This window comes from Elaeis guineensis, chromosome 3 (genome assembly GCF_000442705.2).
Source record: "Elaeis guineensis isolate ETL-2024a chromosome 3, EG11, whole genome shotgun sequence".
Classification (NCBI taxonomy): Eukaryota; Viridiplantae; Streptophyta; class Magnoliopsida; order Arecales; family Arecaceae; genus Elaeis; species Elaeis guineensis.
The window spans coordinates 124,663,019-124,677,051 of NC_025995.2; the positions used below are offsets into that span (position 1 = coordinate 124,663,019).

Below are 14,033 nucleotides of genomic sequence, written 5' to 3' on the forward strand. Positions count from 1 at the left end.
AAGATACCCTCTCCTTCAATCGTCAACTCTTCTTCGTCAGGTCGTAGTCTTCGTCAGGTCGTAGTATGTTTGTTTGCTTTCCTACAGTGATCCGACCACCATGCCGTCCTCTATTTCCCTCTTTGCCATAATAATTTATGCATGGGTCATAGGGTTTCTACTCCGATATCTGCTGCTGCTAACATATCCACTAATCCGAAACCAAGCCTCACAAAGGAGTTTTTTTTTTTTTTTTTGAAACAAAAAAGCATGGGGATGGCCTAGTTCTCTTCGATCACTTTGGATGACACGCAGGAGGATGCCAGCGAGCGAGTTCGGGAGGTCGGGAATCTGCTGTGCTTGCACTTTGCTGCTGCAGTATATAATCTTGCAGTTTCCTTGGCAAGTAACTCAATATCATTGAGTGCCTCATTCCACACTTGCATTACGAAAATTAATCCAATCACTTCCATCTCAACAAAGCATAATCATCATCACACCTTTTTACAAGAATATCACAGCGTTGTTTACCTCTGATAGTATCTGTAAATGGTATCATATACCAATAATAATTTCGCACAAGAATGATATGAGAGTAGTGTAACTGACACAGCATAGATTAGATCGCTAATTACAAGAAAAATAACATCATAAGCTAGTGCAACATATTTTTCTTCAGGACGTCCTTGGTCTCTTCCTCAGGCGAGTGAAAAGAACAAGCATACAAGCAAGAAGCCAAGGCGGGAAGAGTCCGGTCGCCAACCTTGATGCTTTGGCCGTCTCCGGGAGTTCTTTTATCAAGATGACAATCAGAAGGGTTGGAACAGCTATACCAATCAGGATCTTGATAACGGGTTTTAATAACGAGTCCTGGATCCCCAAAAAAAAATATTAATCGAGAAAAAAGAGATCTAGAAAATCCAATCCTCAAAAAGCAAGAAGACAAGAAATTACTTCAAAATTCTCTCTCTCTCTCTCTCTCTCTCTCAGAAGAAGAAGAAGAAGTTAATTCAAAATTGTTCTAAAACAGAATGCTGGGCCTTTCAAGAAATACTACAAACATATACTATGCATCATTTTAAGAGATTGCGAAACGAGAAACTGTAGGGAAGAACTCACTTTTGGCTCTCCGTCGATGAAGACTACGGTTCCGTCTCGGTAGGGGTGGAGAGATGTCCCATCTGGGCTGAAACGGATCGGGAAACCCCTCTCCGAGGGGGGCTTGAAGGCGAAGACCGATTTGAGCCTGTACCTGGCGAGGATCGATCGGACCTCGAGGCGGTCCTGATCCCGCCCTCCGAGGCTCGACCGGAAGATATCGATCGGCCCTCTTCCTCGCCGGAAGAGGTGGACCTCCACCCACGGGGTGCCAGCTGGCCTACGAGGTCTAGGGTTAGGGTCTCCTGCCGGCCCTTCGGCGCCGCCTTCTCGGCCGCTCTCCCTCCTCGCCATTTTATTAAAGCTTATTCTTTAAGGAAGCGATATTTGATATCAAATGATACCAGTGCTTTTATCCTCCTTCCCCTTTTGTCTGCCCTTTTGTTTATAAAAAATTATTATAAATAAAAAAGGCCGAATGTTAAAAAAAAAAGGAGGACATTTTTAATCTATCATCAAATATATAAATGATAAATAATAATAATATTCTTGGAATTTTAAAGTGATTCTTAATATTCCTACCTTTATCCCTTCACCTGATTTCTACTAGCCTTCGCGGTTCTTGTTCTCGAGGGGAAAAAATAATTGTGGAGAGATTAGTTACAACCAAGGATATGATGTCTCAAACTAAGTTCTTTGATGCCAAGTAAGTTTCTACACACAAGTAGAGATTATAATGTAACTAGCGAAACCCCATATGTTACAAAGAGACAAGATTACATGGCGCCTTTTCACAGCAGCATAACACTATAAAGGAATGCTTTATGCCATCAAGCATGCTGCTGGTTTGGTTCCCATTTAGGTATCAACAATTTCTGGAATAGAAATTGATAAAGGCAAATCTGTGCTGGTTCACCATTTATACAATGGCATAATGTCATATGAGCCAGCAAACAGTTCAATGGACATACACAATCTAGAACGGAATCCACATTGTCCTTTGGATCAACACCGACATTACATATACAATCAACATTGTCCTAATGTACAGCAGAGGAAATATGAACCACTCATGACAACTTATCAGACAATTCTGCTCTTTTTGCAACCTTAATGAAGACATCTTCCGTGGTTGTATCAGCTAAACCCCATGCCTGTACAGTGACTTTGCTCTTGAAGTTCCCAACAGCTGAGAAGACAGCAGCAATTCTGACTTCCTGCTTTGGCAATTCGAATTTCTGCGTCACTGATATCTGATAAATCCTCTTCGCATTAGGAGTCATTGTAAATACTAAATTCTCCACTTCTTGTTCGTCGTCCGGAGATGTTGTCATTGTAAAGACATAAGACTCTCCATATCTGGCCTTCAACTGTAACAAAAACACATAATAAAATTTTTGCGCTGTTTAACTATTCATTTTTGTTTTGAGCAAAAAGCTTTTAGAACATAATTTTCTTGGCTCTTGACATTATCTTGTTAGTCATTATATATAATGCGCCTAATATGATTCACATAGAATAGTATGGAAAAAAGAAAATGAAGTCAATAGTTAATCCCTGAGCTCTTTTAGGATTGCATGAGCTATGTCTTATTCCGTTGACAAGCATTTCATTTGATGGGTTTTGCTGCCCCTTATTCAGATGCCTGTTATTTGTTAGGTGATGAAGAAATGTAACATGCTACTAGATGTTCTTCCTGAAGTTGATCACACATATGGCAAGGTTGGTGCAAACATTTGGGTGGAAGAATCACGATCTACTTCCTGTGTTTTGTCACTTTGTTGAGTCACATTCATCTTCACGGTCCTCTGTTCACAAACTTTGTTTTGGGAACTTCAATTCCTAGAAAAAGTAGTTTTTCCTTTGGGTAGCATCGGTGAAGAGCTTATTGATGATGGCCATCCACAAAGCTGGAAAATACTGCACTCGTTATGCAGTGCTTCCTCTGCTGCTATGCGATGGACTAGTCAATGCCAAGTTCCATTATCTTTCTTCATTTGTGATGTAGTTAGTTAACGTTCAATGGTGGCTTGTGTTTTTCAAGGCAGCTTTGGCACATATAGATCACATTCAACAAGGTGCTCCGAAAGTGTTATAAGGTTGTGATCAGATGAGTATGCTAGACAAGAAGCTAGCTTCTCAACAATTTAAGGTTTTTGCCAACCACTTTGTTTTCTGTTATGAACAAAATAAACATCCTTTTTTGGCTCAGAGTGACAAGTCTTGCACAAAGAGAAGTAGAAAACCCTAGCAGGCAACTCAAACAATACTCTGGGCGGCTAGAATCAACTGTCATTTGGTGTATCAAGAATTATTCTTAGGTGTACCAGCAGTACTATTTCTGAGATGAAGGTTCAAATTATTCATGTAAGATAGGCTATTAATGAATATGTGAAAGGCTAGCCTAGAGGGGCTGGAGCATTTGGAGCTTTTCAATTAAAGAGAATTTCTTGATTGACTTGCTCACAATATTTTTGGTGGTGTGCAATATTATCATTATTTCATGATGAAACAATTTTTTCACTTACCAATGGAAAGAAACACGGATCATTCATTATCAGCTGTCCCCCAAGTATATTTGGAGGCCATTGTTCACATCTAATAAAACTGATAAGTAATTTTAGAGACATAATAGTACTTCAATGAACCATGTCAAATTACCTCTCTTGGGTTTCCTATGCACTGAAGACTGCCATCTACAAAGATTCCCAATCGATCACATAGAAACTCAGCCTCTTCCATCGAATGTGCTAAAAAATTAGTAAAAAAAGACAGCTTAGAAAATGTATGTTCAACAGCTGATCTAATAGCGGCACCAGCCACTATGATCAGATGTGGTAGAACAAGGAAACATTCTTGAATAAAGACAGCTAAATTAACAGAAAAATAATAAATCAAATGTTCAAACTAGCAGAAACAATGGGGATACTGGTTAAGCAGTGATTATTACTGGTAAGAATAGTTGCTCTGTTCTGCTTTGCATGCTTCAAAACATTCACAATTTTTTTCTTGAAGCAGGATCTAGACCAGTGCTGGGCTCATCCATGAAGACAACCTAGCACATTCACCACATACACACCAATAAAGATGAAGCAGAATATTGATTAACAAGGAGACATGTAGGTTATGAGCATACTTTAGGATCTCCTATTGAGATGGCAACACTAAGCCTACTTTTCATACCACCACCGTATTTCTTGACTTGTTTATCAGCAACACGACCGTGAAACAAATTTACACTTTTTAAAGATTTTTCAACAGTCTACAATATCATAGAAAATGAACGCACATGATCATTTCAGAGGCAACTGATTTTTTTATGGATGCGAAATTTTATTTCATTCTTTTCATTTTGTAAAATGCAAAAGGTCATAAAGGACACAAGCTGGTGTGCTTCCTATACATTGCTTAATACAAAGCATACTCTTACACATTGCATAGGAGCAAAATGCAAAGATTTGAGAACCAATTATAGCGAGATCAGCCAATATTTACCTGCAACCTTATGAAGCTTGTCGTAGATAAATATGATAATGCTGACATTCAATAAGATTTCACTTGGTATGCAATAAATTGATGGTCAGACAGCAGGAACTTAGCAGAAATAGTTAAGAAACTCCAAATCAGTAAATTGACACTATGGAGAACACTATAGAGCATATGGTCTTAGAGGATAGTCAATACTAAACAAAGCACAATGCAGCTCTGTAGGTACCATTTGTTAGAACTTGAAGGCCAAAAAATAGACATCGTTAATTATTCTTATCATCTACACATAATGTGTTGTAGCTGAGGAAATCTCTTGATAGAACAACAACAAGGTGGATGAAGTAGAGATGTGCTTCATGGTATTCTTTATTACCAATAAGGAAACTCCAAATCAGTAAATTAACACTATGGAGAACACCATAGAGCATATGGTCTTAGAGGATAGTCAATACTAAACAAAGCACAATGCAGCTCTGTAGGTACCATTTGTTAGAACTTGAAGGCCAAAAAACAGACTTAGTTAATTATTCTTATCATCCACACAATATGTTGTAGCTGAGGAAATCTCTGGATAGAACAACAACAAGGTGGATGAAGTAGAGATGTGCTTCATGGTATTCTTTTATTACCATATACTAGAAGGATCAAGGGAAATATTTATCTTTTTCCAATAATTGGAACCTGAAAAGAGCCAAATTAAATGGAAATAGCAAGCAAAGAAGACATCCAGTGAGAGCAGAACCCTATACGTGCGCTTCACAATGTGCTAGTCCTCTGATGAATAGCATATGAAAGCTACAATACACACATGCTACATTAATCAAACAATATGATAGGTGCCAAAAAAACTCACAAGCATTAAAGCAGAACCTTTAAGGTTCTTCAATCGACCATAGAACAATAGATGCTCCCTACCTGTCAACATTTCCCAGAGCATGCTGCATTAATTAGAAAAAAGAAAAAAAGAATCAGAAGACAAGTTTCATCAGTTATATCATAGTAGATCATATGAGTTTCATTTTATCAGTATAACACTTATCATGTGGAAGTAGAACATTTCTTACTCATTCTGTGGGCACACTCTCATACAGCTGTATATTTTGTCCATATCATTCTGTATGCTGAATCCTCGGACAAATGCATTTCAGATGTGGGTGCTATAAGACCAATCATCTGCAAGTTGCATTTAATTAATCCAGACTGCACAGAGCTATAGTCAATAAGATACTCTTATGGAACATATGACTGTAGTATCTATTTTAGAAAGCCATTCCATCTCATTAAAAATAAGAAAGCAATTATGTTAATATATTAATATCCAAGCAAATCCAAAATTACTCTAATCACTTTTTCTTTCTAAAAGGGCAACCCATCGTATGAGGCTCCCGCCACTAAGGGATCTATGGAGGGTCAAATATATGCAACCTTATCATGACAAAATGCGAAAAGGCTATTTCCATGTTTCAAACCTGTGACGCCTAGATCACGATGGAGCAACCTTACCATTGCACCAAAGCTTACCCTCTAGTCACTTTTCTTTCTAAAAAGGAAAAAATAAAAAAGAAAAAAAAAATCCTCTTGGTCAATTGAAAAGTCTGTAAGTACTTAGCATGATGAGGATAAGAATAGGAATCCCAGTATCTAAATATATAACATGCATAAATAATATATATAGGCCACTGTATATATAACATTGATCTGAGATCAGCAAAGTTTTATTAGTAGGGAAAAAAGAGAACATCAGAACTAATCTTTTGATTCCCCTGTTTGTACTGGTGAAAAGAAATGCAGTTTAAAAATCTGATTGCCAAACTGTAAAGTTGGAATGCTTGCTACAAACCAAATTGATGAAGGTTGTCTTTACAGCACCATTAGGGCCAAGCAGACCAAAGCATTCTCCATGTGGCAAGGCAAGAGATAAACCTTGAACTGCAAACTTATCCTGGTTTCCATCCTTTCCAGGATAAACCTTCTTTAGGTTATCACAGATGATGGCATAACTTGCATCAGGTTCAAGAAGTAGCTGTTCAACCATTTTCCTCTGACATAAAGTAAAATAAATTTTGCAAAAAAAAAAAAAAAAAAAAGGAAGTTATGCTTTGAGAGAACAGAAGTGACTACATAAGTTTGATGGGAAGAAACACTTAAAAACCTCAACTATTATACCGTTCATGTGCTGGTCAAAGCCAGCCAGCATGTTAAGCTTATTTTTCCAAACTTGACACACAATGGCATGAAAAGATAAGCAGGTCCATGAAAAAGATTTCAAACTAGCAACTTGCAGTCAAAGAAAATATACTTAATTCAGTTCTTCTCTTTTTATTTTAATATATAGATCAATTTTTAAATCTTTATACTTGCGCATTGACATAGTTTGGAGCACAATAACCAGAACCTGTACTTGAGCATTATTACCTTAGTTAGAGGAAACAAAATCGAAGACTGGCTTTACCAAACTGTATCATTACTGTCCATAACCAATGTTTGGTTTATGAACAAGAAACCATATAAGTATGGCCTGTATAACCTGCTGGCAAACCAAGGGTACTTGTCGATGAACTTCATGTGTTCTGGTGCAAACTGTTTTGGATCAATTGAGGGAAAATTTATTGCTTTAAGCCTCAGTGAGCGCCTGGCTAAGCCTTAAGGTACTTGATGCCAAAATCACTTCGAGAGCAATATGTGAATGCTTTGCGTTCTAACATCCAAAGAAGAAGAAAAGGAAATAGAAGAAAAAGAAGAGGAGAAAAAGTATAACAAAGAAAAAGGAAATGGATTCTTTAGAAAAGTTATAAGTTTCTTTACTACTAGAATCAATAAAGAACTTATCTTATAATAAAGTAGATGAATATTCATAACGATCAAAACTTCATATGCTGAATACATCAAGCTATACTTGCTAAATTTTTCTTTCAGAGATTCTTATTTTTCTTCTTCAAGTATTCTGACTTTGTTGTTAATTGTAAATTGAATTCCTAATTTTACCTATACCATAGAATCAGCTCTCCTCTGACACACGATCATACCAGCCATGACCAGCACGGTGGTCAGTAGAGGATATAAATCTTTGATGAAATTCATGGGAAAATATGCATCCATTCTACCAGCCACAAGATGATAAGAAATCAACGAAAGACCTCTTTTTTTTTTTTTTTTAATTGAAAGATTCCAATAAGCAAGCGAAAGGGCAAAATGCATCGGTGACACAAAGTCATCAACCCTGAGTAAAGAAGAAGCAGTAACTGAGACTCAAAGTGAAAAAAAACTTGATCCAAACCCAATTATTAGAACCAAAAAAAAATGAAAACAAGAACTCATCTCCAAACATCACAAAAAAAGGTATAAAATAAATGGGTGAACTCCAAGAATTCACAAAACTTTTAACCAATGCACCCCTGCACTAAGCACAGGAAGATCAATAATCACAGGACCTGAAACCCCACCAGTGAAACATATAAAAACAAAAAAAAAAGAAACAAAAAAAAAAAACAAAGGAAAAGAAACCAAGAAAACTGTTGCATCTAGAATCCGTCCTGGGCCGGAGGCGCTGGAGTGAGGCGATGTCCAGTGCGTCAGCGACGATCAGACCTGCAAGAAAAGTCCCCGCTGGAGTTGGCTCTGGCGGGGACCCTCTGGACCCTCTGACGTTCAAGTCAGATTTTCCGCAACAGGTGGGAAAGAGCAAGCATTTATGAGAAAGAAAGGAGGCATACCTTCTTCTCTTTTTTTTTTGGATCCTCGGATTACCTTTTAAAGGTGAGGTTGGAGCCTTGTGAAGAAAAGAGAGGCCGTAAAAGACCTTATTACCCTTCATTATATCTCTGAACGGTGCCATGCCTAGCCTTTTGACTTTTTTGAGTTGGTGAGTATTGTCACCTCATAGTACATGGGGCTGCCACTGTTGAAGACAAGAGCCGCCTGATAAAGGCCACCTGCCTTACTTAATGGATGATATGACTGGGCTGCAGGAGGGCCTCTCAGGGTCATCATGACTTTCATTGCTCGGCCTGATAGTTATCTGGAGGGTTCGACTGGTGGCAACTGAACGAAAGATTAGGAGGAATAGGCCTTAGGGGCTGGCAGCGAGATTGACGTAAATACTAAAGTCGGGGCCGATGGCCGAAGTCCAAATGGCCGATGTAACATTTAACTTAGATAATAATAATCTGCTGCCATATGTCTAAGTGATGTTGAGGTTGGATTTATGATGAGGTCAGCCTCCCGATGAAGTCGGCTTTCTAATGACCTCGGCTTTCTAATGAGGTTGGCCTTCTAATGAGGTCGGCCTTTTGACGAGCTCCTCAGAAGAAGAAAGGTAGTTGGCCAAGCGATGAAGATCTACCCGAACAACTTGTCCCCCAACTCTCGAGTCCGATTCTGCACTTTTGATCGGGCAAAGGGAGTTAGTCACCGTGTGGATCCGAGTTGCTTCTTTGACGATCAGCCACTTTGTTGTTTCGTAGAACGAGTCGTCATTTTTAAAATATAGTCATCAAATCGGAGCATAATCATAGATCAGTCTATCGTAGATCGTTTTATTGAATCGAAACTTAGTTGATCAGAGAAAGCTTTATTTCGGATCAATTGATCCTTGGTCAATCGAGAATAAGCTAACCATAACTTTGTTCACCTGAGTCTGCATGCAAACCGTAGCTTATACGCTTGTAGTTGCCGGAGCTTGCAGCTCCGTTAATTAGGTGTCAGTCGAATAACATTTCGTCGGGTACTAACCAATGATGTAATTATTTGGCTAGATGTCAAGCGACCAAGTTGCTTGATAAATTTCTGAGTATTTGAATTGCTCAGCATAGAGTTGTAGAATATGAGGAGTTTGGACTCCTTGCAGATTTTTTTCGAAGAAAATGATGTCGTCGTTTGGAGGTGACCTCGGACGTCGTCGAGGTTTTTGTCTGCACTGCACCTCGGATCTCATTGAGGTGACCTTGGATCTCATCGAGGCTTTTGTCTGCACTACACTTTGGATCTCATCAAGGTGACCTCGGATCTTCATCAAGGCTTTTGTCTGCACTGCACCTTGGATCTCATCAAGATGACCTCGAATCTCGTCGAGACTTTTATCTGTACCGCACCTCGGATCTCATCGAGGTAACCTCAGATCTTGTTGAGGCTTTTATCTGCACCGCATCTCTGATCTCATCGAGGTGACCTCGGATCTCATTGAGGCTTTTGTCTACACTACATCTTGGATCTCGTCAAGGTGACCTCGGATCTTCATCGAGGCTTTTGTCTATGCTACACTTTGGATCTCATCAAGGTAACCTTGGATCTTCGTCGAGGCTTTTGTCTGCACTGCACCTTGGATCTCATCCAGGTGACCTCAGCTCTCGTCGAGGCTTTTATCTACACCACACCTCAGATCTTGTCGAGGTGACCTCGGATCTCATCGAGGCTTTTGTCTGCACTACACCTCGGATCTCATCTAGATGACCTCGGATATCGTCGAGGGTTTTTGCCGTTGCACCTCGGATCTTGTCGACGTGACCTCGGATCTGGTCGAGAATTTTTGCTATTGCACCTCGGATCTTGTTGAGATGACCTTGGATCTAGTCGAAAATTTTTACTGTTGCACCTCAGATCTTGTCGAGGTGACCTCGAATCTTACCGAGGGTTTTTACTGCAGCTTAGGTACTCAAAGACCTGTTGCTCAAGAAGAAAATAAGATAGCGAATGGGGCTTGAGAGCCTCTTACCATAAGAGCTGTGAATTTTGTTTGAGAGACCTTGAACTCTACTTCATCTTGGCCATATTTTTGCTTTAGGTTGGCCTCATTTTTGGCTTTGGTTTGGGCTCAATTTGGCTTCGGATCATTCCGATGGATCGGCCTCATTTTAACTTCGGATCGGCCTTGATCTGAGCACTCAAGGGCCTACGGTCCTACTGATGCGTAGTCGTTGATAGCACCAAAAATAACTCTACTCACTACGTAGGTAGGATGAGTCGAGATCGTATCCTCAGGGACCTTGGACTAAGTTGAGATTGCAAGATAAAAGAAAGAAACGTTGTTTTTGATTTAGAAAATAAATTATCTTAAAATTGAGGTAATTAGAAAATAAAGAGCTCGGGAGTTTTGAATTACTTTGCACTAGCAGAGTTGTATCTCTCTTTTTTGTTTTTAATTAAATGGATGCGATTAATCTTAGAAAAAATACATGTCTTTCCTCGGCACGCTCCGTACCCGTAGATCACGGCGCGTCTCCGAAAAGTACTAGGTAAACAACTCTTCTTTCTTCGGCACGCCCCGTACCCGTAGATCACGGTGCATCTCCGGAAAGTAAAAGTTGTTCCTAATATTAATCTAACAATAAAGCATAAATAAAAGCATATAAAGGAGAGCAAATAAAGAACTCATGACAATTTAAATAAAAAGCATAATCTTTATTGCATATAAAGAAATACAGGAAAGTTTAGAACAATAAACCATCTCTGTGTCGTTACAAAATTTTTTCTCCACTCCCGAGACTGCTAGCCTAGCTGCTCATGAAGTAGTCCCTTTCTATTCCTCTATGCAAGGCTCTAGAAGAATTTCTGGGCTTCCCCCTTCAATGGGAGTACAAAAGTCTTTTTATAGGTGTTAGGAGGGAGGAGTTTTACATGATTTTTCGATGTGGGACTAAAAAAAATACAAATCTTTCAAAATATTTCTAAATATTAATTCTTTCCTTTAATAAGCATTTGTTTGACCGCCATCAAAAATTCCTTGTGAACCCATCTGCCGTGCGCCTGCCCGCGCGATGCTGCACCTGTGCCCGCGTCTGTCCCGCATCCTGCCCGCGTCCACGCGCGTGTCCCGCGTCCTTTCTTCTTTTGAATTCACGTATTTCTTCTTTTGAATTCACGTAACGCACGCCCAGATCCTTTCTTCTTTTGTTTTGAATTCATGCGCCCAGAACCTTTGAATTCACGTGAAATATTTTTATATTCCAAAAAGAAATAAAAGTTTCTTCACAATGACATCTATATCCTTTTGGATTCCTTGCATAGTATCTTCATTTTCTATAATACCATATGCATCCTTCTTTTATTTTAATTTTATTTTAAATCCAAATTTTTTCAAACTTGAGTCTTTTTGATCTATGAATTGGACTCTTTGTATCGGTGATCATCTTTCCTGTAAAACACAAAAAGAAATATCAAATTCTTAATAAATAAAATAAATTAAATATAATTTTCTGCTTTAAATGACTTAAATTATGTGTTTATCATACCCCCTAACTTGAATTTTGCTCGTCCTCGAGTAAAATAGATATATCAGCATTGTATACCGACTCGGTCTTGAATCAAAAATTAGGTTAGGCATCCCAAAAGGTAGATGATACTTGGTCAGATCATTAAAGAGATATTTCATTGGATTATCAATTTGACCCAATTAGTGGTTGAGTATTAACTAAAGAAATTTCAGAGCTTTTCTTTCACCAATTCTCCACTTTACTCTTTAAATCCTCTAACTTAATGGGAAAGAGGTTTATTATCTTCTCGCAATTTAGTCCCTTTAATATATATATATATATATATATATATATATATAATAATTATTATTATTATTATTATTTTTTTAAAATATATAACATTGCCTACCTTTTTACGCGAACCACAACACTTAGGCGAAAGGGCCCGGTTACTCAGTAGGAAACCAATATTTTTTTTTTATTTTTTATTATTATTATTTTTTTTTTAAGGAGAATTTTTGCATACCTCGATCTTTCCACCCAATTTCTCATGAAGCAGATTCTTTATTGAGATCAGTAAGAAGAGGGTTTGTAGAATCACTCCTAAAATTTGATCTAGTTTAAACCCTACCATTCATTGGGTTTTCTTAATAATTTATTCCTCAGTATCTCTAAAATTATCTTGACCGTTAATCATTCATTTATTAGGATGCCTAATAAAATTTGAATCCACAAAACTAATTATTTCTGACCATACTCGAGGATTTGATTAATTTCCTTTCCCCCCTCAACTTAATCTACATTGTCCTCAATGGAGTAGGAAAGCAAAGAAAATAAAAGGAGAGAGTGCACCTGGGATAATTTTGCTTCGAAAGTTGAAGATAGCTTCATTGATTAATAGGTTCTTGTTCTAAATTCCTGCAACTGCGGTAAAGTAAAAATATGAAATCGTTGGGTTGCCTCCCAACAAGCGCTAAGTTTTACGTCTTCAGCCAGATTGAATTGAGTATTATGACAGTTTTGGATCCACTAAATCAACAGATTCAATTAATTTTTCATCACTAATTCCATCTATGTAAGGTTTCAATCGCTGACCATTCACTTTAAAAGTGTTCCCCTGTTTAGGATTTTTGAGTTCTATAGCTCCATGAGGAAATACCTGAGTTACAATGAAAGGTCTGTCCCAACGTGAGCGAAGTTTTTCAGAAAACAGACGCAATCTAGAATTGAAGAGCCAAACTTTTTGATTGGGCTCGAATATTTTTCGTGTAATAAATTTATCATGGTATGCTTTAGTTCGCGCCTTATAAATTTTGACACTCTCATACGCTTCATTGCGTAGCTCTTCAAGTTCATTTAATTGGAGTCTCCTATTGGAACCTGCATTTTTCATATCAAAGTTAAATTGCCGTATGGCCCAAAATGCACGATGTTCCAATTCCACCGGCAAATGACAAGCTTTTCCGAATACAAGTCGATAGGGAGACATTCCTATGGGTGTTTTAAAAGCAGTACGGTAAGCCCATAATGCGTCGTCTAAGCGAAGAGACCAATCCTTTCTATCGGGCCTAACCGTCTTTTCTAGGATATGTTTAATCTCCCTATTTGACACCTCTACCTGACCATTAGTTTGGGGGTGATATAGTGTGGCCACTTTGTATGAAATATTATATTTTTTCATAAGTGCTTCAAAATGTTTATTCGTAAAATGAGTCCCCCCATCACTAATGATCACCCTTGGGAAGCCAAATCGACTAATGATGTTTCGTTGGATAAAACTAATTATAATTTTATTATCATTAGTCCGTGTAGCTATTGCCTCCACCCATTTTGATACGTAATCAACTGCCACCAGAATATATTCAAATCCAAATGAGGCTGGAAAAGGTCCCATGAAATCAATCCCCCAAACATCGAAGATTTCTACTACTAAAATGGGGGTCAGCGGCATCATATCCTTCTTGGATAAATTTTCTGTTTGCTGACATCGCAGACAACTTCGGCCAAATTCATGTGCATCCTTGAAAAGCGTTGGCCAATAAAACCCACTTTGCAGTACTTTTGCTGCAATTTTTCTTCCACTAAAATGTCCCCCACATGCCGAAGAATGGCAAAAAGTGAGAATGCTTTGGAATTCACTCTCGGGGACACAACGACGAATAACTTGGTCAGGACAGTATTTGAATAGTTCAGGTTCTTCCCAGAAATAATGTTTAATTTTCGAGAAAAATCGATCCTTTTCTTGTTTTGTCCAGTGAGAAGGTACTTGTCCTGTTGACA

At 38.3% G+C, this 14,033-nt stretch overlaps 1 protein-coding gene and 1 long non-coding RNA gene across 2 annotated transcripts; both read right to left on the minus strand.

Annotated features, from left to right (window-relative positions):
- Positions 1-569: 569 nt before the first annotated feature.
- Positions 570-1,494, minus strand: LOC140856689 (uncharacterized). The gene is made up of 2 exons (XM_073254844.1): positions 1,099-1,494; positions 570-849 (listed from the first exon to the last, which is right to left on the minus strand). Exons 1-2 carry the CDS (start codon positions 1,429-1,431, stop codon positions 655-657), a joined length of 528 nt encoding a protein of 175 aa, XP_073110945.1. The 5' UTR covers positions 1,432-1,494; the 3' UTR covers positions 570-654.
- Positions 1,495-1,664: 170 nt separating this feature from the next.
- On the minus strand, positions 1,665-6,763 carry LOC105040314 (ABC transporter A family member 7). Its single transcript, XR_012139520.1, has 8 exons — positions 6,733-6,763; positions 6,407-6,642; positions 5,631-5,739; positions 5,420-5,504; positions 4,214-4,339; positions 4,028-4,132; positions 3,739-3,827; positions 1,665-2,447 (listed from the first exon to the last, which is right to left on the minus strand). It is a non-coding gene; the product is annotated as an ABC transporter A family member 7 (long non-coding RNA).
- Between the last annotated feature and the right edge of the window lie 7,270 nt (positions 6,764-14,033).